Source organism: Jatropha curcas, chromosome 9 (genome assembly GCF_041381405.1).
Source record: "Jatropha curcas cultivar XTBG-Jc1 chromosome 9, XTBG_Jcur_1.0, whole genome shotgun sequence".
NCBI classification, from domain to species: Eukaryota; Viridiplantae; Streptophyta; class Magnoliopsida; order Malpighiales; family Euphorbiaceae; genus Jatropha; species Jatropha curcas.
Genome location: NC_143159.1, coordinates 27203239 through 27227860, shown reverse-complemented (window position 1 = coordinate 27227860; position 24622 = coordinate 27203239). Strand labels below are relative to the sequence as shown.

Genomic DNA, 24622 nt, shown 5'->3' with positions numbered 1-24622 from the left:
AAATAATAAATTATTATTTAAAAAATTACTAATTTATAACAAATCAAAATAAGAATAATATATTCACCTTCAAAAATTTTTAATCTATGCATAAAAATTAAAAACAATACCAAACCAAATCTTAATCCTAAATTAATTGAATTTAGCTATATAAATTGCTTGTTTTATTTTACTCCATTGATAATAAGTCACACCAAAGTCTCAAAACATGCATAAAATAAAAATGGTAAAATATAAAAATTATCATTTTATTGAAATACCAAATTCTTGAATTTCAATTTTCAATCAAAATGTTAATATCAGGGGCTAAAAATACAAATTTCTAAACATAAGGGGGTAAGATGTATAATTACGTAAACCTGAGGGAGATTTTAGCAACTAACCCTTAACTTTTGAAGAAAGCTCTTTTCCCTCCGGCCTCACTCCCTTTCGATTGGGTTCACTCTGGTTTCTACTCAGCTGTGTAAAAGCTTTTTAGCCGTTGAAAGTTTTCAAATTCAAAATTCCAACAGTTACAACTTAACTTACAGGTTACCTTCTATCTCTCTCTTCTCTTTCTCTCATTGAAGCACCAATTTTGTTGCATGTATGTAAAACTGGGTTTTAGGGTTTCAGCATTTTCTGTTATATCTTGCTAATATGTCAATTCATTAATGAATTTTGCAATGAAATTAGTAGATAATGATAATCTTACACATTCTTAATCCATTCTTTTGTTTTAAGAATGTAATTGGATGATTTTTGCGTTGCCTTGTAATTGATCTAATCTAATCGATAATGTTATTCCTTGCAGGTTCAAAATTTCTGTTTGAATCAATTTTTCATATTGTCTTTCTGTCAAAAGCATGGATGGATGCAGACAAAATGTATTGGACTCTAATTCTAAAAAGGTGATTGATGCAATTGATAAAGCAACTGTTCATTTTCCTTCCCCTCAAAAACTTGGGATTGCTGGAAATCAGAATTGGGAAAGTAAATTTGCATCTCAGACTCCAGAGAAGACAAATCAATCTCTTAATGCCAAACCCAAAGAGGCAGAAGTTGAGCTTCTGGAAAGGTGCAAATATTAGCTGATGCATTTTCTTCAAATTTTAAAGTACTATTGTTGTTACTGATACCGAGGATCCTTCTGTCTTTTCTCTTTCAGGCATAAGGCCATCATAGAACTCTTTGATAGTATGACTTGTTCATTGAGATTGCTTGGTCTGCGTAAAAAGTCGCCTACTTTTCAAAACATTTGCACTCAGGTGGAAGTGTTAACTAGAAGGTATTTGGGAGTTTGCCTTGATTTATTTAATTCTATTGCCTGAAGTTTGAGATTTTTTTACATTTTGATGTTGGTATCTTTTATTGTTTTAAAAAAAATCATGTGTTGTGTTTTAAAGGTGCCATCCAAAATTGGTAGGTTTTCTACCTGTTATGTGTTATATGCTGAAACGTGTACGAACTTATGTCTTGCAAAGAATTCTACATTTCTTATGTAAATAATTATAAGGGGAAATATGATTTGATTGATATCCTTCAAAATTGGTAGGGTTTCTACCTGTTATATGTTCTATCTTGAACACATATAAGGACTTAAGTCTTGCAAAGAATTCTAGATTTCTTACATGATTAATCGAAAGGGGAAATATTATTTGGTTCATATCCTTCATTCTCTCTGCCTTGGTCCTGCTACTTCGAGACATATGTCCATATCATAATTAGTTATGTATCCATTTCAAAAAGTTATGCATAGTGTAGCCAACGAAAATGGTTGTCAGACTATTTCCACTCTGTTTCGATATGTATCCTCTCTCCCTTGCCCACCTTTTCTTTTTTTATTGCTTCCAGGACATGCTATATCATATTCATGCAATCCTCTTCCACATATTCTTAATGTTACCAAAAAATGGTGTCATATCAATCTACTGATGCATATATGTTGACTTTGCTTCCATAGGAAAATGAAATATGCACAACCAGAAAAATATATTAACTCAGCCTTGGGATGATTTGTCAGTATTAGGCAGGCAAATAAGGACAACCACCACCTAGGTCTTTTAGCTGAAAGAGCTATGTATTCTATCTCTTTCCAGAAACATATGTTGGGCTCATCCTTGAAATGGCATTCATGATTTAACATGTAAATAAGGTCAATGTCCAGTAACTGACATGGTTTTGTGCTGATAAAATGCATATCTTATCATTCCGTGCAGAAAAGTATGTTAGGCAATCCCTGAATATGACTTTCATTGTGATAGATGCTAAAAGGGTCAAAGCACATGTTTCCTCTTGATACAGTCATACAGAGATCAACTGTCTCACCCAAACACACACATAGACATTCTTATATATCTAATTGATTCCGCATCAAAAATAGATTATTTCATTTGAAGTTTATGACCAAGTGTTTTTCTGTCATTTTTTTCTTCAGGAAGTTCTCTTATGGGCATCTTGCACAGCTAAAATATTTACTTCATGAAGCCATACAAATAGATAAAATTCTTGTGCATGACAAGAAAACCCTATGTATGAAGCCAGAGATGGAAATTACACTGGTGTTTAATGAGATAGAAGGCCATCATGAGCAATCCGATTTCATTGCTCTCCACCAACTATTTGCTTCTAGGCTTACTAATTACTTTACTGTGCATCCTGAGGTATTGCTCTGCCCCTATATCAGTTAATTTCTTTATTTTGTTTTTGAAGCCTTGGATGAGACAATTTCAATACACTTACGAGAGGTTTGCACAGAGTTTATAATTGAATAGCAATAAATCAGTTGGTATGAAAGGGAATTTAAGAATGTGATTTTAGCACCAATTACAAAACTACACAGCTTTGATTCAGTGTATGGTGTACTGCATTTTTGGAGTTTAAATTTCTTTGTCCTGACTTGTTCTTTGATGAATGATATTGTATAAAGCATTTAAAGATAGAGAAATGCATTTGTGTAAGTGCAGATTCTCATGTTTGGAGATCCGCCTATCTATTTTTATTCTTGGTTGGAGGGTGAGTATATATGCTCTTCAGTAAGTTAAACTGGTTAACTGATTATGTTAATCTTAAGATTCTGTATTTCTCATGGAAGTCGTTTTCAGTGCAGGCCTAGCTCTCTGCACCTTATGCTCTATAATAAAGAGGAAAACTTGGCTTTCAGGGATAGGGCTAAGATTTTTAGAAATCAAGACCAGGCTTTAAACTTTAAAAATTAATCGATCCCATTATCTCAAGAAAAATAAATTTAAGCAAACAAAAATTAGCTACTAGCCTCAATCTAGTAGAATCTGCGACTCACTCCCTATCAAGAAAGTTTCATACTTCAGATTGCTTCACACAATTCATAAAACAAGAGTATAAATCCCTGAAATTTTATTGACTTAATACTGAATGAGAATGCTTTACAAAATAGGTATCTAGTACAGTTAAAATGTCATTCCTATGCCTTTACTTGGACTCCTATTCTACGCAAGATTCCTCTGTTTGATTCCTATGTTGACTACGATCATTGAAATTGCTCAAAGGGCCACTCTTTTATTTGACTCCTGTGTAGGCTAGGATTATTAAAATAACTCTAAAACACAAACCCTCACTGAAGCCTACAAAATATCCCGTATGGAATCCTCTTATTTTGGACATCATCTTAACTTGATTTGATTGGCCAATATATTTAGTTAGGATTGAAATTTACCATTCCTGAATAATTGAGTTTGTGGTCTTTTTTTGTTCCTGTTTTTGCAAGGCTTGTGACATTCCAGAGGCCATATTGCCAGATCCTTTTAACCAAAGCAAAAGGACTGCCTTTGGGGGCGAGGTCAGTGACATTCCAGAGGTCAAACTTCCTGAGCCCGTAAGCCAAAGTCAGACCTTTGCTACAGAGCAATTGCTTGCAAATGCTTCAACAGAAGATCTACCTACTACAGTTGAAAGTGAACCACCATCAAAATCATCCCATATGCACCCATCTTTTAGTAGACACTTCTCTGAGAAGATTATTACTGAAAAAGACAAGACCCAACTATTAACTTCTTCAGTTCCTTTATCATCTGTACCATCCAATATGAAGAATCAAGATACTGAAATTTCAAAAACAACAGAACATCCTGATCCAAGTTCCAAATCTGATAGTGAGACCAATCTGAACACCAAATATGAGCAAGGAAAAGAATCTCCTGGCACAAATTCCACATCTACCACCATACATCCTATACTTGTTCAAGCAATCAATCCTCAATTCTCTATCGATAACAATGCATGTGGAAGCCCCATGTGGAAGCTTGCATCATCTGCTGATAATTTAATGGTAGAAACACCTGCACAGTCAACTCCAAAGAGGGCAACGCCACTTAGTGATGATAACCACAAGAGTGTGGCCAGCCAAAAGCAGGCATCATCATCTTGTACGGCTGCAAAGAGGTCTTTAGATTTCTCATTATTGGAAGGTAATGAGTCAGCATGCTGTGAATTTTTACCGGACAACATCTCTCAAACTGTAGATGGTTCTTCTGCAATACTTCAAAAGGTATTTCTCCCTATTTCAACCCAGCCATACTTATGTTTATTCTGTAAGTCAGCAAATTTCATATGCTTGAACCTTTCAAATGGTCATCTGTTAGCTGATTCTTACCTGTCTACTTCTATGTTTAGCAATTTCTATTTCAAATGAAATTAATTATATATGTATTGTGGGATTGGTTGAAGTCAGAAAAATTATTTGAGATTCATACCTAGTTAAAATGATATGCAACCACAGCAGTTTAGAAAATATTTAATATTGCAATAACTAATTTGAATGGAGGAATAGGATTCATATAACTTTCTCCAACCAATTTGGAATTGAGAGTTAATGGAGTTGTCTCCTACTCAACTTTTGCTCAGTGCTGTTCAAAATGATTAAACTCTTAAGTCTCTAGTGTAGTTTGCACTCTTCTGTGCATTCTGTAACACTAGTATGCAAGACATCCTGATGCATGTGCTGGACTTGTGCCATGTATGCAATTCTGGGCTGCTATGCTCTTAGTGTTTTGTCTTCCACTTAGGTTTTTACATTTTTTTTTTTTCCTCTGAAGGTTGACGAGAGCTTTGGCTGTGACACTGAGGAACTCAAGATGAGTCCGTCAGATTTCTTGCATCAGCAGATATCTGTTTACTTGCCTAGACTGGTTTCACTGATTCACCGCATATTCCAGTCTGTCAACTACTCTACAATCACAAAGGAGGAACTTGTGCACAAGATAATCGTAAATAGTTTTGATTTTGATGAAAGAAGTATGTGTTCTTGATGGCTTTGACTATGTTGGAGAATTTTATTTGTGTTTTGTGAGGTTATTGATTGCTCAATTCATCTCGTCTTCTTTCACAGGGCAAGTTGAAGAGCAGATTGAGATTCTTGAAAAGCTGGTTCCAGACTGGATTTGCATGAAGCTTGCACCTAGTGGAGATGTTTTGTACTGGTGGGTGTACCGTAATCTATCTTTCTCTCTCTCTTTTATCTGTTATATGACTATTTGAATAGAATGCCACACAGACTTCAGAAGAAAGTACCCAGCCTGTCACTAGAAACATCCAATTATTCGAAGTAACAACCCTTCTTTACACAATGTTACTGCCATTCAATGAATGTGCTAAATATAGTTCTTGATTTCATTGTCTGTATTGTAAAACATCTTTTTTCCTTTTTTTCTTTGCATTTTACTTTCTAACTTGTAAAGTTATTTTCTTTTGATTTGTAATTTGCCCTGTTGGTCCTGTGCAGTATCAAGAAAGCGTCAGATTTGAACTCTGTTCAGTCCAGGGTTGCCATGATTAAGAGCAATTAGAGGTACTCTCCTTTTGTTCTACCTATATACTTCAAGACTGCTTCGGTTGGCCAATCATTGTTCAAATTTGGTTTTTGGTTCAGCCAGCTATTGATTTTGCAATTCACTATTATCTATTTGCAGGTCATTGGTTATAATTGCTGAGCTATCTTATTAGAGGATGATGAACTTTACATTGATGGAGCAGAATTTTAAGGTTAGGAAGGAAGACCTCCCTTTTGGAATCCAAAAAACCTGGGTGATTTCCTCTCCATCATCCATCACTAATTTGAATTACTATTTTTTTGTTTTAATCAAAGAAATGCAATTTTAGAAACTATTTGCTTGTTGTATAAAATGTATTTGCATTTACATTTTGAATTATGTAAATATTTGGCTATGTAAGCTCAAACTTTCAATAAAAAAAACTTTACGGCTTCCTTAACTTTGTAAAGACCATTTACGTACCTCAAGTTTCTTTTTTTTTTTTTTTTTTGGTAATTATGTCCCTCGCTAGGAGCCGGAAAAAACGTGCGTAGTACGCGCACTATGTCGTGGTAACAAGCCAAGAAACACTTTTGTGCCACATCACTTTGTATTACACTACACATCAGATGAAAGGAAAAAAAAAACCTATAATTTTTTTTTTTTTTTTTATTTAACAAATCTTAAGAACTCTTACAGGGAGAGTTTAGCATGGAAATTGCAATTTCTAGATTTTCTAAAGCTTTCTCATAACGTAAAAACCCCATGAACCAAAATTCAAAATCATCTTCTGTAACTATTTCTATATACTTTTGTGTTGGCTTGTGCACATTTTCTCTCTTGTTGGCTCTTTTGATCTTCTTAACTGGGATCACAACCTGTTTCATGTATACAAACACACAATCAAGACTCTTATTTTACATATTGTCTTGTAAAATTACAGTTACATCCATAAAGACGGTAAAATTACCTTGTAGGGTATTCTAATCAAATCCCCATTTGGGGAATTTAAGGTAACCATTGCTTCACTGCAAAAGGCAACCTTTTGAGTAGAAATAAAGAGCAATCCTGCAATAGGACCAGCTGTTGTTGATAAATAGCACTGTGATGCCTTTAATAACTCTTCTCCTTCTGTAACTCCAAATATATGTTTGAAAATATTTTCTCTTCCACCTTCTTGAATTATTCTTGCCCCTAATCTTAGTTTACCTTTCACTGTTTGGGACAGTTTAGGACTCAACTTTACTGCAATTTTCCACATGAAAATTCTAAATTAAACATTAATAGCTCCACGTTTTAGTAAGTATAATGATGAAACGAAATTATCTGCTCTCCATGAAAATAGTTCTTGTCAATTTGATGAATTAAGGAGAGGGTTGTGTAGCCTAAGAGTGTAAACAAATCGAGCCAAACTCGAAGCTCAGTTCGAAACTCGACGAGCCTGAAAATTTTAGGCTCAAGCTCAGCTCGAGGTTCGATTTCAATTCGAAAAATTTTAAACTCGCTGGAGACTCGATGCTTGAATAAATTTAAAATAAATATTACTTATATGTATATATAAAAGACTCGAAGAGCTTTCGAGCTGAACATCTTTAGACTCGAGCTTGATTTGAGCCGAATTTTTTGAACCGAGCTCAAATGGCTCTCAAACCAACTCGGCTCATTTACATCCCTAGTGTAGCCCATTGGGGTCCCAATGAATACAAAAATTATATATATGGTCTAAAGGGTTTGAATGTTATTTGTTTATGTTTGATTTTCTTATTAAAATTAAACTTCTTACCATGATCTCTAATCCTGCATGCAAAAGTGCTGGTTTTTCTTCCTAACTTCTTCATGTGACCCATCTTTGAATCCTCTTTGCCTGCAACTGGCAACACATTAAGGTTCTGTTTGATGCATAGGTCTTTATTTATTTTTTATATAAATAATTTGTCAAATCTTATGAAAAGGATATAAAGAGAAAGAAAGAAAGAAATAGCTGCTCACCTGGCTTCTCCATATTATGATCACCTGCAAATTGTAAGGCTATGTATTTAAATCTACTTTTCTCTGCAATAATTTTCTGTAAGAGATATTTATATATATTATCAAGAAAGAATAATAAAAGAGAAGGGGCGGAGCATAGGCTTATGATTTTTCAAAGATACATAATTTTAAAAATTTTGGTTTTAGTTAGCTATATAATTGTATGAACTGAATTTAACACATGAAAGAAGATTTTATAAAAGACAATAAGGTTATGATTTCCAAGCAGCTTCTAAGGCTTGGAATATAGCTTCTCAAGTCAATAAAGATGGCCTTAATTTTGGTCCCACATGTACAGTTGTATGTATGTATGTATGTATGTATATATGTATTGAAAAGTAGAGGCACTTTTTGATGAGGAAATAATGGGACAAAATGATTCCACTGCTGTCAAGTAGAGGCAACTTGGAAATATTTTATTTTAAAATGGACAAAATGATTTATTTTTTCTAGAATTGTATACACGTGTTATTAATTTATATGGACAGTACATGTGTATAAATTTACTCTTATTTTTTGTACTTTCAATTTATGGATGAAACTGTAATAAGTTAATTTTAAAAATACACTAATTTTGTTTTCTAATGTTTGATTCTGTTGATCTAATTTATCATTCTAACAATTTTATATACTTTTTCTCTTTAATGCCTTAAAAAACGACGAGAATAATTTTTTACTTATATCAAACAATAAATTTCTATTGAAAAATTACTATATGTCCATGTGCTTTTCCAAATAGTATGTACCTGCATCTAACGAAAAGTGAAAAAAAAAAAAATAATAATAATAATAATAAATGGAAGAACGTAATATTGTAATGGATTACGTATTATAGGACCAAGTACGTAATAGTGTAATGGAAGAACGTAATAATAAAATTAAAAAGGTTTAATTCCATATATACCTATAAATGCCAAATAAAGTTCAATCATGGATGAGTAAAAATGCATTATTAAATAAGATGTTTCAACTTGATACTCTTTTCAAAAACAGTTAAATACATAATCTTTTATATTAATGAATAAAGTAACAAATCAGTCTAAAAAATACAAAAACAAAAGGCTGGGTATGGCGAAGGGGATTAATAAAGATGTGAAAGCTTTAACTTTCATAGTTCAGTCATCAAAATAAAGTAATCTCCTATGCTACTACCAGTAGTTTCAGAAACAACAAAACCACTTCTTTTGCAACCAAAAAGAAGAAAGAAGAAGAAGAAGAAGAAGAAAACAAAGTAATCTCCAATACATAATTGACTATCTGATAACATGAGCATCCAACGTGTCTGGCTCCTCTTGGATATGAAAGTAAGCATCGGCAAGAACCACAAACCATTAACTTAAGCCATTTTTACATTATAGATTTCTCCAACTGTGTATAATATAATATGATATAAACCCTCATTACACCTCGCAATTCTCATCCCTTTCAAATCATAACACTTTATAATTTTTAAAGGAAGAGACTTGAGAGGGTTTAAGGGTTTATATTATATATGCATTTATAATGATCGAGCGAGTATTCTAGAGCCCATTAGTATTGCCATTGGCTTCAAAATCATTAGCATATTATAGTATATTGCTATCAACTATTGTTAAGTGCTAATTAATTAAGGATAATATGTAGTTGTAAGTGGAATTATAATCTGGACTGAATCTACATTTTAAATGATGATAACAAGTTTTGATGAATAAACATGCTTCTGCATAAAAGCCCTGATGTGAATCAGCAAGATCATGGCTAACTCCACAAAATGGTATTTAAACATCAACCCTCCCTATTGCTACCAATCTAATGGTGCTTATCTAAACAGTAACACTGCATGTATCCTGTAATCTGTTTGAAGAATTAGTAAAAAGTTGCACATGTAAAAGAAAAGATTGGAGAATAATAGTACAGGGATAAAGAAAAGAAAAGAAACTGAAGCATATTAAAGACAAAAGTAAAACCAAACTCAATTATCTATTTAACTCATCAGCTGCCACCTAAAAGAATAACCAGAGTGCTTTTATGTATTCATCGGACTTGACCACAAAACATCATCTTCCAAAACAATCCTAATAAGGGTTATATTCATATTCTAGTAATTACCAATGGGCAAAAACCCTTATAACAAGTAAATACTCTGACATACAAATTTATAAGAAAAAGCTAAATTTCAATATTAAGAATTAAATCAGAATGCTTGATGAATTTATTTTCCAATTACAATATCACTTTAATCGTCACGAGAAGAAAGTGATCAACTTTCTAAACTCAAGCTTATATAATTCAACAGGATCATCATATCAGAACATTATCCAATCCACAATCATTACTGGAGCACCCATAAGAAGAACGCTGTACTTTCTCCACCATGTTTACTTCAAGGACACAAGTGAGTGTATTGAAGAGAAATTATTGTGGTAATTGATGCTGAGCAGTTTAACTGATGGTGTGTTCATAATAAGGGTTAATCTACCTCATCCAGAGCAAAATCTTATCCATTTTATTCCCCCAACTTGGGATTCTTCTCTTAATGCTTTAAAACCCACTTTCCACAACCCAGGGTCCCGTCACACAACTAATTCACGGAAATTTTTAACCATAAATCCTTTAAAAACTCCTGCTAAGCACTAACATCTACCCACAGAATTTAAACTTACAGCTAGCACAGGAACTGCCTCACTGCAGAATAGCAAACATTCCGCAAAAGAGAAAGGCATGCATCACATTTTCCCCTACCATTCATTTTACTTAAATGCCTCCATGACTAAAAAAGAGGGTGGTAAAAAGATTGATTGCCCAGAAATTCTGCAACTATACTTGACATATTATTTTCCAGTTACCTCTAATTAAGTGAAATTAAATTAGCATTTTACTAGAAAGTTTCAAATCAATGCATTACTTAGGGTTATACAATGTAATTCAAAAATATTCTCTAATTTGTTAGGTAATCTTAAACAAAAGAACATAGCTAATCATAAACCCTAATTAATTTGATTACAATCAGAAGTACAAGATGTATATAACATAACCCTAAGAAAGAAGCGGACCTGAATGATCGCTCATTTACAGTAGCGATCGGCTTTCTTCTTGACGCGATCATCGAGAGCATCCTCTACCGAATTGAATTTGGACTTTTCCTCATAACAGAACTTCTTCGCCTCCACCGGAAAAAGCTGCTCGTACTGGAGCTTCTTGGCAGCGTCGATTGTGTAAATATCACCTCCACCGCCAGTTTCACTATTATTCACCTCTACCGCGGCGGCGTCGATTTCATCATCAGCAACCTTTTTAATCTTGTTCTTGTTCTTCTTCTTCTTCTTGTCAATGCCTTTGCTACTGGTGGCTACGCTTCCTCCCTTGAAGGTGAGTCTCCCTCCTTTCACTTTCTCATAGGGGTTCGACATTCTTTTGAATTTCTTCTTCTCGAAACTCGAACAGAGACTGCGTTTATATTTTCCGACTTTCCAACCACGTCTAGAAGCACTTGATTTACAGTTTTGCCCCTCTAGGCAGATTGCTCTGGACGAGGACAACGACAAGCCGTGTTGTTTTGCTGATTTCGAGAAAGAGAAATTAAAAAATTATTAATTGATTAATCGTTTTATGGTGCAAAAGTATTCTTAATTTTGCATGTTATTACAGTTGTACCCCATTTCAACCATGGAGTGCAATTATTCTCTAACTTTTATTTCAGAATACGAAAATGTAAACGAGAAAAGCCTCTCATTTAAAAACTCATTCGAATTCGTGTAATAAGCTTATTAAGTCAAATTCAATAAGCTAAAGTCAATTAAAATTTATATTAAAATAATGCCATTTTCGTTAATAAATTTCAGCTCGAACTTAACTCGTTTACGGTAATTGAGCTAACGCCGAGTCTAGCTCGATTTTATAACAATCGGAGTAGAATGTGTGAATTCTAGATCAGTTCACATTTCACGAGTTTTTCCAGATGGATTACAGCCTCTTGAAAGTACTAATATTTCTGCTTCTGATAAAAAAAAAAAATGATCATACAGAAAATGAGAATAACTCAAGGCCAAAGTCGAGTGACTTTTCAGAACAAAATTTGAGTAAGGTGCAGCCTCCGGTTTACCTTTCTCATCTTTTAGGTGGTGAAGTTTCCCAAACAGAAAAAGAAATTACTCCTATAGAATGCAGTAAAAAGAACCATAGTTCTGTTTCTGCTCGACAGAAATGGGTACCTATTAGGTTACAGGTTCTGGGGTTGACCTCATTTGGGAGTCATCATTATATCATTTTGACAGGCCAGAAGAAGAATGGATTTTAAGAGACACTGTTGAAGATAAACTCGTTTCCAATTCCAAAGGCCTCATTTCCTCATTGACTTTGAGAATGGATGAAGTTTTTGGAAATGTGCCTTGTTTTTCTTATGAAGATAAATTCATTCGGATGTCAGAAAATCCGGGTGATTACATGCTCAAGCACAATGAAAACCAGGTTACAGTTGATTGTTTAATTAGTAAATCCAAAGATCAAGACTGTTCTGTTTTTGAAGTTGAATCAAACAAAATAGCACAAGCAATGAATGATGCCTGTAGAACACAACTAGCATCTGAGGCTATTCAGATGGCCATTGGTGGTCCAATTGCTGAATTTGAACAAGTTCTTCATTGTTCTTCTCCAATCATTTGTCAATCACCCAGTTTATTATCCTGTCAAACTTGTTTGCGGGACCAGTTTGTAGATTCATTACTATGTAGACATGAGACTCCTAATATTTCATTGGGATGCCTCTGGAAGTGGTATGAAAAACATGGGAATTATGGGTTAGAAATAAAAGCGGAGGATTTTGAAAACTCAAGGAGGTTGAGTGTTGATCGTTTTATGTTTCGTGCCTATTTCGTCCCGTATTATCAACAGTTCAACTGCTCAAAAGCCATGAAAGTCAATGTCTGAAGAGTAGCAATGAGATTTCTGCTCCTGGACTTATAGAGACATATGAGATTAGTGAAAAATTAGACAACTTAATATTGGTCACCTTCCAATATTTTCTGTACTTGTTCCTCAGTCTGTCTAACACAAAAGTTTCGTCTCAGTCAGTTGATATTACATGTTACAATAAGATAGAGCTGCTATTTGAGTACTTCGAATGAGATCAACCTCAGTGACGGCAGCCATTATATGAGAAGTAAGCATTATTTCTACTTCTTGATTGAAGTTGAACTTATTGTTACATGGATTGTTGTTTGATAGCGATGTTCCAACCCTTTTTTGTATCTTAATTAGCTCTTCTTCCCTGTTGTGAATACTGTTTCTAGTTTCTTTTGCTCATGCACTCAATATTTCAGGATCTTGTAGTCTCAACAATGATAGATCAATTGTACTATGTAGTTCTTTCTACGTGGAGGACAACATAGTAATACCATTTCTTTACTATCTTAATCGTTATTACTGGCATTCTGTTCTTTATAATATAATGTAAATTGGTATGTTGACAATGGACCAATTGTATGAGCAGTCATTTGAATAATTTTGTGAATTCTTACATATATAATCATTTGTCTGCGTTGTTTGATCGACCTGCATATCTGTTTTAACTGATTTTTTAGTTGAATGAAGATGTAGGAACCATGTCATATAGTCATCACAGACAAAATGGATTTCATAAGTTAGTTCTGAATGATATTTGATTTGCAGTTTTCGGATTGATATCATTTCTGATTCCATCCATTCCAGGATACAAGAACTGGTTAGGGGTGATAAATCCATACAACACAAAATGTATGGGGACCCAAGTAGTTTGGTTGCTCTGAACCTACATGACCTGCACTCCAGATCCTGGTCAGTAAGAGAGAAAATGGCTGTAAATTTTCTATTTTCAGTTGCTGAAACATTAGAGGTTTCTGAATTTCTTGCAGTACATTCATACACTTGTATTTGTACTTAAACTTTGGAAATCCACTAGTGCAACTCTTGTATCCGATCTTCCTTTCAGGTACTCAGTAGCATGGTATCCTATTTATAGGATACCGGACGGCAACTTTCAGGCTGCATTTTTGACTTATCATTCACTTGGCCATTTTGTGCATCGAGGCACGAATTTTGGTTCTCCCAGCGAGGATGCGTCTGTAGTTTCTCCAGTTTTGGGTCTTCAGAGTTACAATGCTCAGGTAGTTATAACATCACTTTTCTTTTCCTTCAGTGAACTTCAATGTGTTAATTGTCATGTTCATGTTTTTAAGATGTTGGTAAACTCCATTTCACTTGTCTGATTGCGTAAGAATATGCTCAAATTTGGCAATACGTTGAGTTTGAACCCACTTAATTATGATTGGTTGTCGAGAAAGTAAAGGAAAGTGAAGGAAGTTATAGAAAAAAGAGAATAGAAAGATCAAGAAGAATAAAGAAATGAGAAAGGGAGACTATCTGAGGATTTGTTATTAAAGAAGCTATAGCAGAATGCTTAGCTCGGAATATGATGCACAGAAACTTCTAGCCATAAGCGTTTCTGCGTTTCAAAAATGTTTCCCGTGTCTATTTCGCTGTATAAAAGCCGTTTTCCCTTGTAAAATCATATTTTAAATGTCGTTTCCCAGTTTCGTTTCCATATTTCTATGTTTCCATTTCCATGCAACATAGGCTCGGCATAAACTCACATTGGTTGCCAACATATGCACACCTAATGGTTTCTGTAACTACTACTATCGTAAGTATCAGAATGTCACTGCAATTACACCCAAATGAAATGCACAATCAAAATTACTGAAATTGAAATGAATTGAGAAGTAATATCTTCTGTCAACGGTCCTTCATCTTCATGCATTTTCGACAATGGCTCGTGCATTTTTAAATATTAGCCACGTTGTTTACTATGTACCGTCCGTTTTATGAACAGGTTGAATGCTGGTTCCAACTACAACATAGTGCAGTTAGCCAGACAACAAAAAATCAAAGCAGAATCCTGAAGGAGCTATTGAGAACGCTTGAGGCAGCATCTCTGATTGCAACAGCTGTTGTAAATAAAGGAAGTGAAACATCTGTAAAATAGACATCCTGATTATAAGTTTTTCCGGTCTAAGCGAAGCTACCGACTTTGAATTTTTTTTCCGATTAACAATAGCAACTGGATGTTAACAGTTATGTAGCTTTCCAGTAAGAGCTAGCATTTATAGGTCTGAAGAGATCATTATTATAGCATCTGTATATTGTTAGTAGTGCTGAAATTGATGTAGCCTTCGATCATGTAAAGACGTGTTTGATATTCAGTTAAGTGTAATTATGAACATCTGCAATTGCTCTTGGACTTTTATTCATTCAAATCCAAGACACTAAAATGACACTTTGGCTAAGAGTTAAGGACAAACAAGCCAATTTAATAAGTTGCATTTTACGCTACCAAAACAAAGCGGAAATAAAGTGTACTGCAATAAAATGAAATGCATATTTAATAAAAACATTTTATTAAAAATACATTTCACTAAATTGCATTATATTCTATTACAGCCGATCAAACCAAAAACACAGTGAGTTTACATTATTGGTTTCTCATACTGTTCTTTTGTATATTTCGCGAGAAGCATTGTATCCCTTCCTTTTGGCGAAGAAGAAAAGATCCTTACCAGATCAGTCACTCCTTTAAAGTTCATCCACATTTGGCTATACCAAATTGACATTTCAGCAATATCAAAGCATGTATCAATTACGAACATGTTCCTTATCTTATAGAAAATGGACATGTTTTTCCAACTATTTCCTATTCAATAAATTGCTCTTATATGTGACAAGTCAAAAACATCTCCACTCTGGCCAAAACAGAGATAAAGGAGAAGCGAAAACAGAAAACAAATATCTTGAGAGGGGAAGACAAAATAAAACTGCAGTAACAAGGTATTGCTAATTGATTATTTGTTAAATAAATGAAACAAAGACAGCTCTAGAACCTTTTGTATGGTGTTGCCTATGCAAAGAAATTGTCTTCTCCCTCATTCTTAAAAGATGTGGACACAGAATTATCTGTAATCTGCACCAACTGCTTCAAGGGTTGACTTGAAACCATCTCTTTCTAAGCATTCAGCCAGTTCAGCCTGCAGCAAATACGTAAAATTAAACACAAGCAACAAAAACCAAACAAACAAGACTCACCCAAATTGAAAGGTACAGATCTTTCCCATCATATATGGCATTTAAACTCAATCCATGAACTCCATGACTGGAAGTGATTGACACGTCTGGATTTGGTTTCAAAAACTTCCAGATTTGCAATCACAAAATTTATATAGTCTTGGGCTACCCAACCTCTACAACTAGCTTTTGAGGTAGAGTTCTCTCAATATTCATATCACCCACCCAAAGAATATCTCTTTAGGGTAAAAAGCCAGTAGGGTCGATGGTGTGCAGGATTTAAAACAACAGTACAACTAGCAGTGTAACCATATCATACAGCATCAGCTGTTAATTCAAAACTTAGAAGCACGTGAGAACTAGTACCTTTATTCGAGGAATTAGAGCAGGTCCCCCATAGGCAAACCCTGTATAGAGCTGAACAAGAGTCGCTCCAGCTCGGATTTTCTTATAAGCATCCTCGCCACTAAATGGTATATGAACAAAGTTCAGAAATAGAGTCTTCACGAAATTTATGATCAGATGATGATGCAATCATAGATCTTACCTGCTTATACCACCACAGCCAATTAAAGGAATCTTTCCCTGATAAGAATAAACATGCACAATGTCAAGCAATCATTAATTCATTAGATATTAACTTTGAAAGGAAAACCACAAAGAAAGGATCCCGGCATATCATAGCCACTTCCAAAAAAGTTTATAAAACATTCCATCAACAAGAGATATCTCCAGTTTTCATAAACAACGTAAACCAAATTCCTCAAAGGCTTTGAACAGTAGGATGGAAAGGGGGCAGATGATAAAGAAACAGCTTGAATAGTATAATGGTTAGGGGCAAGGGGACAAACAGGATGAATGAAAAAAATAATAAAGGAAAAAACAGAAAAGAAACAAAAAAGTCACATTAGTGGAAACAACACAAATCCATTACTATAAAAACAACAACTAACCTTGATCCCATATTAGTTTTTCAAATCTGATTCATACTTCATTCTACTCAAAAATGTACTATAAAACTCTTCTATAGACAACAAATCATTACAAAACAGGAAATAAAGAAATAAATTTTGTAATTAAAATTTTCTAACAATTACTAATTATCAAACTAATTACTCTATTTAATATTGAACTTCTTAATTACATAAAAATTTTCTGAATAATCTACTGTCCAAATAAAAAAAAATCCTATAAGATTCAGCCTCTACTATTTTACGCACGAAATCCAAAGATTGCATGATGGACAATAGGCAAAACTGAAAAGGGATAATAGACAGTGGAAGGGTGATAGCAGCAGCAGAAAATAAAAAGAAAAGAAAGAAAATTTATTGAGAAAAGGGAAAGCTTTATTTGCTTAGTCTGTATGGAGAGGATCAGACTCCTTACAACTCTGATTAATACTTCAATAATGATGAAATAAAGAACAAGAAAACGAAATATAAATACTGACAGGAAAGCAAATCAAATCCCAAGTAATTGGGAAAGTGGGGAAGTGGATAAGTGAACTGCAGCAGAAAAACCAGGCACGTGAAGCAGTTTCTATATTTTGAGAAATTCCAGAAATTGATTAATTCCATCTTCTCCAACAGTTTTGACTTCTTCCAAATGCTCTAAACCCATGTGCAAAGCACGTGAGGAGTTAAATTTCTTTCTTGAATAAGTTTTCAGAGGCGGGTTTGTATCAAAAGGGATGTGTTTTTTTGTGCATGTATATAAGTGTATGTGGGGATACATGTTTGCCTGAACAAGAAGTTAGAGCATCTCTATAGTCAAGATCATTTATTAGAAGAGAATATGGTGATGAAGATATTTTGCAATTTTGAAACATTAAGAATTAGGCAAAAAATTATAGAAATTTGAAAGAACATGACTACACGAAAATCACCAAGTAAGTTTTCTCCCATGGCTCATCACTGACTAGCATCCGGAATTTCAACCACAAAATAATCAACACACTATCATGAAGATAGCAAAATTTGAGGCAGAAGTTTCTAACAAACAAAATGTATCACAAAAGCAGCTATCATACCCTTGTCAAAATATACATCTCTTTTAAGATGTTGGTCGATAGATTGAATAGAGGTTTGCCGCTTAAACCACCTGATTCCTTAGACACTGCGTACTTCCTTACGGGATCTGGCCTTGATATGGTTGTATTTGATATAATCTATCCACAAAGCAGACAAATCAAAATCAGAGTCCATTAGCAAACAATAAGGTTGTATTACGCATAGTCATACTCCGTAATAAGCATAGTTATTAAAGAAACAAGGCATAGTAACGCATGAAAGGATCATGAAGTGCACACATGTGCCTTGGAAGGAGAAGGTGCACAAACACAGCAAATAAAATTTTCCAGAAGAGTCAAAATTAGCATCATACATACGTGAGAAAACTAAATAATAAATACTCCCTTATTTTAGATTTGCAAACGTGTATGCAATGTAGGATCTTTGGGATTGTTTCTGCTAGAATTAGTAGAATCCATATTCCACACCAAGGGCTGAAGAAAAAGATCAGGGTAGACAGAAATTGCAGAATCCATATCTGGGATGAACTGAATGTCAGTGTCTATCTCCTACTATGCAAAAAGGTTTCTTCGAGTTTAATGGGAAAAAAAACAAGGAAAACAGAAATAAAAAAATAGACCACAAAAGGGAGAGAAAACCAAGGACAAATAAATAAAACGGGCAGCCCGATGCACGAAGCTCCCGCTTTGCACAGGGTCCGGGGAGGGGTCAGACCACTTTAGGTCTATAGTATGCAGCATTCCCTTGTATTTTCAGAAGATGCTGTTTCCACAAGTCAGACCCATGACCTCCAGGTGAAGACGCGCCCCCCCCCCCCCCCCCCCCCCAAAAAAACTAAGGACAAGTGAATGAGAAAAAACAAAAAACCTTTTCTTTTTTCTTTTTTCTTTTTTTTTTTTTTTTTTTTTTTTTTTTTTTTTTGAATTTTCTCCTTTTTTCTTTTGTTGCCTTAAGAATTGAGTGTACCCCTAAACCAAATATTTACCTCGTATCAGTAGCAAAACCAAATAACATCAAGGAAAGAAAAAGATAAAAATAGTTGTAATCAAAATACAAAAGACATGCCTTTGTTGCACCTTGTGCTGCCCAAGAAAAGGCATGTGCTTAAATTAGGATGTCGGCTCAGCTACAATAGAGAAGCTAGACCTAGCACCTGTTGAGCCTTGAGCCTAAGGTGTGTCTTTAATAACTATGTCAATAAGTTGCATGCAAAGTAAAAAAAAACAATAAAGTACATCAGCATCTTGTTCAAGTGCAGTTGAAATAATGTGGTACTTGGAGAGGCAAAAAACTCATTTTGTAATTTAATTTATTTAAGCAACTTGTAATTTAATTCATTTAAGCAACTTTGGGACTGATGGCTGAAAAATTGTAATCTCTTCCTGCCACACCTCCAACCTCAACATGCTCCTGAGCTCTTTAGGATGCAGAGACTAGTGATAAGAATGTTGGACAGCAAGTTAGTCACCTTATCAAATACTGCTTGTGAATTCTTAGCTGGTCTTTTGAAGGTGTTCCAAACAAGCTAATCACTAAATCCCATTACAATCGTTAAGTTTTAATTTGTCTTTTAAAAATACAAAACCTTGATTTTCATAATGATAAAGCCACTGGGACCAAAATCCACTCACACCAAAACCAAAAGTGTGACATGATAAGTACATTGCAGTTTCTTTCAATTTAAGTTGTACGCTCAGCAGACCACTCGAAAAAATTTTTCTTCTCTCTTCTTGCACTTTATCCTGCTGTATGTGCAGGTAAAACACTGGAAAGAAAAAAAATGGCACCCTCTCTCTCTCTCTCTCTCTACTAAGCATATACAAATATATTTAAGAAGTCCAAATTTTCACATCAAGCTAACTGTAGAGTTGAGATACAGTATCAAATTTTGACATGAGCAAATTCAAAGGCAATAACCAAATACAATGCCATCTAAATGAACACAATTAACATTTGCTTTTACAACCAGTTCATTCTTCACATGCAAGAAAATAAAAAGAGGAATGTGAAATACAATAATGAGAAAAGAGGAGGGGAGAGAAGGGGGGATAGAGATCATATGCATGATATTAGGGAATCGCATTGGAAATTTCTTCTTCTCACTTACTAGTGTCATCTGGCATATTACTTATTACCTGCTACATTCTGTTGCTAAAATAAGGGATCATACCACATGCATTGCATACCAAAGAATGTGATGTCTCCGCAAAGTTACAGAAAATTTCAACACATGTATCCACTAAATTATAGATTTACCTATCAAGCATATTAGCAAGTAGCATACAATAAAAATTGAAAATCTTAACCAGAAATGCTTAGCCCACTTTAAGCAACCAAGACTTATGAAGCATCGACATTTCAGAAATATAAACAAAAGTAGTTTTGGTTCTTGATGGGAGGAAAAAGTACCAGTCCATCCAAGCGGAGTGCAAGAGCAACCTATTATCACACAGAAGAACTATAAGATTGCTACATATGGAAATTGAGAAAAAGATATTAAAATAAGAACATTCACCCACTGCTGCTATGTCTTCAAGGTCTTCCTTGGACAAGTCAGGTGCAATCTTCACAAGCAAAGGAGGTGGACCTTCTTCACCCCATTGCATTTCATCACGGGCAGCTTGAACCTAAATAAAAGGGGGGAAAATGTAAAAAGCTCAATTCAGCATTAGACCATGAGATAAATGAGAAGAAGAAAGCAACAAGTTCATCTTTAAATCTTTATATCATCGCACCTTCTTCACAAGGTCCTTTAATTGCTTTCTTCCCTGAAGCATACGCAATCCGGGAGTATTGGGCGATGAAACATTAATAACCTAGGAGAATTGAAACATATATTTGTCAAGTTTGTGCAAATAGAATACAATTCTTTGGCATCTGAAAAAACAAAATGCTGGAAATTAAACCTCTGGTAAGGATGTTCTAAAAGAAACTCAATTGACATGAAAGAAGATGATAGCCAAGGTAGCTAAGCCCCCCATTTAACCTGAATCCAGTGGAGGATCCATAAAATCATAAAATTTTACAATCCTCGAAAATACAAATTGAAAATGGTAAATAACACAGTGGACCAATTTATTAAAATTTAAAATATAGTCTTTGTGTTCCAATTTTACCATAAATATAAAATTATACATAAGATGTAGGTGTCAACTTCTTTTTGGAAAAATAAAATAACACATTGCTACAATCATAATTAAACAATTGCAAGGTTCATATATAATGGTTAAAACCATAATAGAGGTAACAACTTACATTAAACTAAGTTTATAACCTGTGAATTTTCATTCAATTACATTGGTTTGGAACAGATGGGTTGATTGAGCTTTTTCTTGTATAACCCTACTGAACAAAAATTTCCAGGAATAACAAGATGATCATCATTTTATTTTAGATATAGATTGAACTTTGGTAACTCATATCAAATAAGAGTGAACTTTGGTAACTCATATCAACTAACAGTCTTTACTAGACAGCATATAAGAAGAAATTTACAATCAATCATTTCTTAGACAATCACACATCTCCTTCCCAAGGTAATAGACTGCAATAACAGAAATTTGCCTCATATTACATCTCTTGTAATCATTGTACACATGCAACAAATGTTTAGCGAACATGTCAAAGACTAAAAGCCATTTTAATCTCTCATCTGTTTTGAACAGATAGATGGACTATTCTGCTGCTACTTCACTTTTAACTTCTCAATTTAGACATAGCTGGGTTAAAAATTAAATTTTCTTTCATGAGAAGTCAAGCTTAAACGTAGAACTGCTAATAAACCCGCCTAGGCCCTACATAAATTGTGCTAACAGAATTCATAAATGTGGTAAAGAAACTTTGACAGAATAAAGAGAAGCAAAATGAAGGAACCCAGGAAAAATTAAAAAAGAAAAATCTACCAAGTAATCGGCATACTGGGATAATGTATGAACCCCTTGAACATAATCTGCAGCAGCATCTTCACTTGTCTTGTTCTTTCCTAGATTGACCCCAAGAATGCCAGGTCCAGCTTTGCCTCCATGTTTGACATCACCACTTGGCGAAGATGAAGTGCTTGAAGTTTCGTCCAACTTCCTCTTTCCATGTTGAGCACCCAATCGCTTTGCAACAGCAACAATGCCTTCACTGTTAAACCCACAGCGATTGATAATTGCACTGGCCAAAAAGATCAGACAAATATAGAAGTCAGTACTGGAACACTTCTGTAGACTCTGTCACGTTAAAAATCATCACTTTTAGGCGTCCAAGAACCAAAAGTTAAAATTTATACAAATTCAGGCAGCTTCCTAATTAACAAACGGACCAAAACAGGAAATCCCTTCTTACATTACCTTCTTTATATGCATTTACAACTTTATATAACAAATATAACAAAATTACCATTTTATACTTTCCCCCTTCTTGCACTTACAGCCTTACTTTTTTATATTTACAAACTTTATGCATATATAAAGAAGGCATGGTGATCACTATTCATTTATCATTACTTACAAAAATATTACATATTTGCCATTACATATCATTACAAATTTGCCATTAACTTCAACATTGATGATTAAGTCTTTATATAATAACCAAATCATACATTAACTCACAATGATTTCAATTTTTTTAAGTTTTACTTAAATAATTTAATGTAGTTACCCTCCTATTATTGGAATTTGATTTAAAAGTAACATTACTATAGTTAGAAGTATGATAGAAAGTTTATTTTATTTCCCTTGGTAATATTTGATAATTACAATCTTACATTTATATAGCCTTGGGGTGTCTCCTTCCCTACCCTCTTTTCCTTCTATTGCATTCTCACCTGACCAAAAGTAACATAGCTATTAGAATAAAAAGGCTCAACTTCTAATCCAAATCCTCTCTTCCTCTGTCTTACAACTCAAAATTGGAAAGTCTCTATTTTAGAATGCTTTTAAAAGAAAAAGACACAATTTTATTTATTGGTGATGGTGACAATAAAAATAAGAAAGTTTGAGGGAGCCTCTGAAATAAAAATCAATAACATATGCATTGTTTTTCTTCTGACTTTCACAGGTAACTTCTCGAAATTTTAAAAAGTTCAAATCTTTTTTAATATTAATTCTGATTATAATTTTCTAATGAATGCAAAAAATTTACATACTATCCTAAGCTCAAGAGACTACAGTTGATTTCAGGAAATAACCTGAAATTTTTTACTGATGAATTCTATTTGTGACAATATAGTAATTGCACATTTATATTTGATAAAAAAAACTATATACTACAAACATATTCTAGTTTGTAATTATTTAATAAAGTAGCAAAGTTAGAAGAAGTAGCATCCTCACCCTTCCTCACGCAATCTGAAAATGCGTGGCTTTGCATTACCCTCCTGTGGAACAGGTGTAACAGAGCCAACCTCAACAAACCCAAAACCCAACCCAAGCAAGCCTTCAACAGCTTCAGCATTTTTATCAAAACCAGCAGCAAGACCTACAGGATTAGAAAATTTCCTTCCCCAAACCTCCAACCCTAAAATGGATGGGTCAGGCCTCTTTTCCTTTGGAACCCAACCACGAGCTGCAGCTGATACAGCAAGTTTATGAGCAACCTCAGCATCTAAAAGAGCAAAAAATGGATTCACTACTTTTGTTGCGTCAAATAGCCAACCACTGCACCAAATATTCAAGAAAATTAAAAAATTGCAACTCAAACTAACACCGATGAACTGAAATTAACTGCAACAAAGGATTAAAACAATAGGAAAATTACAACTGAAACTAACATCAACTGAAATTACCAGAAAGTTGCTTCGTCGACTGTACTGACATAAGCTCCTCCAGCTATAAAGAGTCCTATAGTGAGTCCTGTGAATAGTCTCCCCTGCAATTGAAAGTGCAAAGCTATAAAAAAAAAAAAAAATGTATTTTCATCCTCAAGAGAAAGAGAAAGAAAAAGCCATTACTTTTCTGGAGAAGTGAGGGATTTTAGGAGGAGTTTCTGTAGCAGAAGAGCAATGTCTAACACCTCTAACAGGAGCTGAAATTACTCTTTTGTACAAAAATTCTTTCAATAATCTCCTTGAAGCCCTTGCAGCCATTATTTCTATTCAAATCCAAGAGGAAGTATAAACCTCAGTTATTTCAAAAAAGAGAAAAAGAAAAAAAGAAAAATCAAAACTCAAAAAACAGAAAGCTTAGAAACGCAGAGAAGGAATAAGAGAGAGGTGACAGTCTGCAAGACGAGGAATCAAAAGAACGAAAGAGGGGTTCAGTTGTTCGCCTATTATGAAAACTACGTCGTTCTGTTTAGAGGCGGGGACACGGGGTTATTAATACGTTGTGTCTCTCTCTCTCTATCTATATATATATATTTTTTTTTTTTTCTTTAAAAAAAGAATCTCTACTTTTAAAAATTAATTATAAGTTTTTTAACTTATAATTTTCTTAGAATTATGATCATTTTCTTCGAAATAAAAAGGTCAAAGTGTTAATGGAATCATAAATTAGGCTTCTTAGTTAATTTGACACTGAAAAAAATGTCATTTTAAATGAAATGACTCAATTATTAACAAAATTATAAATTAAAAACCTCATAATTTTTTTAAATGAATTAAAAATCACATAATTAGTTTTTAAAAATTAAAAATATTAATTTAACTATAATTTTTACTTTTTCCTTTTTTAATTCCCAATTTCTCAATCTCATTTACTAATTTTATTATCAAATTATTAGATTAATGTAAAAGAGAGTAAA

At 33.9% G+C, this 24622-nt stretch overlaps 4 protein-coding genes and 1 pseudogene across 6 annotated transcripts; 2 read left to right on the top strand and 3 right to left on the bottom strand.

Annotated features, from left to right (window-relative positions):
* The first annotated feature begins 377 nt into the window (after positions 1–377).
* On the top strand, positions 378–6225 carry LOC105639948 (CDT1-like protein a, chloroplastic). Its single transcript, XM_012224158.4, has 9 exons — positions 378–530; positions 794–1057; positions 1148–1267; positions 2417–2642; positions 3725–4504; positions 5052–5250; positions 5345–5435; positions 5738–5803; positions 5925–6225. Exons 2-8 carry the CDS (start codon positions 846–848, stop codon positions 5799–5801), a joined length of 1692 nt encoding a protein of 563 aa, XP_012079548.1. The 5' UTR covers positions 378–530; positions 794–845; the 3' UTR covers positions 5802–5803; positions 5925–6225.
* A 172-nt stretch (positions 6226–6397) lies between these two features.
* Positions 6398–8409, bottom strand: LOC105639928 (GEM-like protein 4). Of its 2 annotated transcripts, none has more exons than XM_012224134.4 (4): positions 7755–8409; positions 7549–7635; positions 6736–7010; positions 6398–6643 (listed from the first exon to the last, which is right to left on the bottom strand). In XM_012224134.4, exons 1-4 carry the CDS (start codon positions 7765–7767, stop codon positions 6449–6451), a joined length of 570 nt encoding a protein of 189 aa, XP_012079524.1. In that variant the 5' UTR covers positions 7768–8409; the 3' UTR covers positions 6398–6448. The 2 variants fall into 2 exon arrangements, with proteins under 2 accessions (XP_012079524.1, XP_012079532.1); XM_012224142.4 differs by having other exon boundaries at positions 7549–7629; positions 7755–8395.
* A 2236-nt stretch (positions 8410–10645) lies between these two features.
* LOC105639920 (uncharacterized) lies at positions 10646–11226 on the bottom strand. Its single transcript, XM_012224122.4, has one exon. It carries the CDS (start codon positions 11180–11182, stop codon positions 10838–10840), a length of 345 nt encoding a protein of 114 aa, XP_012079512.1. The 5' UTR covers positions 11183–11226; the 3' UTR covers positions 10646–10837.
* A 212-nt stretch (positions 11227–11438) lies between these two features.
* LOC149493934 (uncharacterized) lies at positions 11439–15151 on the top strand (annotated as a pseudogene).
* Positions 15152–15441: 290 nt separating this feature from the next.
* LOC105639911 (pyrimidine d) lies at positions 15442–24179 on the bottom strand. Of its 2 annotated transcripts, XM_012224109.4 has the most exons (11): positions 23832–24177; positions 23667–23749; positions 23215–23538; positions 21796–22051; positions 20629–20709; positions 20413–20520; positions 20303–20332; positions 17893–18030; positions 16411–16448; positions 16230–16329; positions 15442–15826 (listed from the first exon to the last, which is right to left on the bottom strand). In XM_012224109.4, the coding sequence occupies exons 1-11, from the start codon at positions 23964–23966 to the stop codon at positions 15752–15754; spliced, it is 1368 nt and encodes a 455-aa protein (XP_012079499.1). In that variant the 5' UTR covers positions 23967–24177; the 3' UTR covers positions 15442–15751. The 2 variants fall into 2 exon arrangements, with proteins under 2 accessions (XP_012079499.1, XP_089581825.1); XM_089725699.1 differs by lacking the exon at positions 20303–20332 and having other exon boundaries at positions 23832–24179.
* Positions 24180–24622: the final 443 nt, after the last annotated feature.

What these genes read in the sequence shown, in the direction of transcription:
- LOC105639911 (XM_012224109.4), bottom strand. Translation starts at nt 23,966, where the DNA reads ATGGCTGCAAGGGCTTCAAGGAGATTATTGAAAGAATTTTTGTACAAA. An exon ending in GTCGACGAAGCAACTTTCTG is followed by an intron (nt 23,539 to 23,666) that starts GTAATTTCAGTT and finishes TATTTGGTGCAG; the next exon opens with TGGTTGGCTATTTGACGCAA. An exon ending in CCCAGTATGCCGATTACTTG is followed by an intron (nt 20,710 to 21,795) that starts GTAGATTTTTCT and finishes CAATTCTCCTAG; the next exon opens with GTTATTAATGTTTCATCGCC.
- LOC105639948 (XM_012224158.4), top strand. Translation starts at nt 846, where the DNA reads ATGGATGGATGCAGACAAAATGTATTGGACTCTAATTCTAAAAAGGTG. An exon ending in GAAGTTGAGCTTCTGGAAAG is followed by an intron (nt 1,058 to 1,147) that starts GTGCAAATATTA and finishes TTTCTCTTTCAG; the next exon opens with GCATAAGGCCATCATAGAAC. An exon ending in TTTTGATTTTGATGAAAGAA is followed by an intron (nt 5,251 to 5,344) that starts GTATGTGTTCTT and finishes CTTCTTTCACAG; the next exon opens with GGCAAGTTGAAGAGCAGATT.
- LOC105639920 (XM_012224122.4), bottom strand. Translation starts at nt 11,182, where the DNA reads ATGTCGAACCCCTATGAGAAAGTGAAAGGAGGGAGACTCACCTTCAAG.
- LOC105639928 (XM_012224134.4), bottom strand. An exon ending in ATGCAGGATTAGAGATCATG is followed by an intron (nt 7,011 to 7,548) that starts GTAAGAAGTTTA and finishes GGAAAATTGCAG; the next exon opens with TAAAGTTGAGTCCTAAACTG. An exon ending in TGATTAGAATACCCTACAAG is followed by an intron (nt 6,644 to 6,735) that starts GTAATTTTACCG and finishes TACATGAAACAG; the next exon opens with GTTGTGATCCCAGTTAAGAA.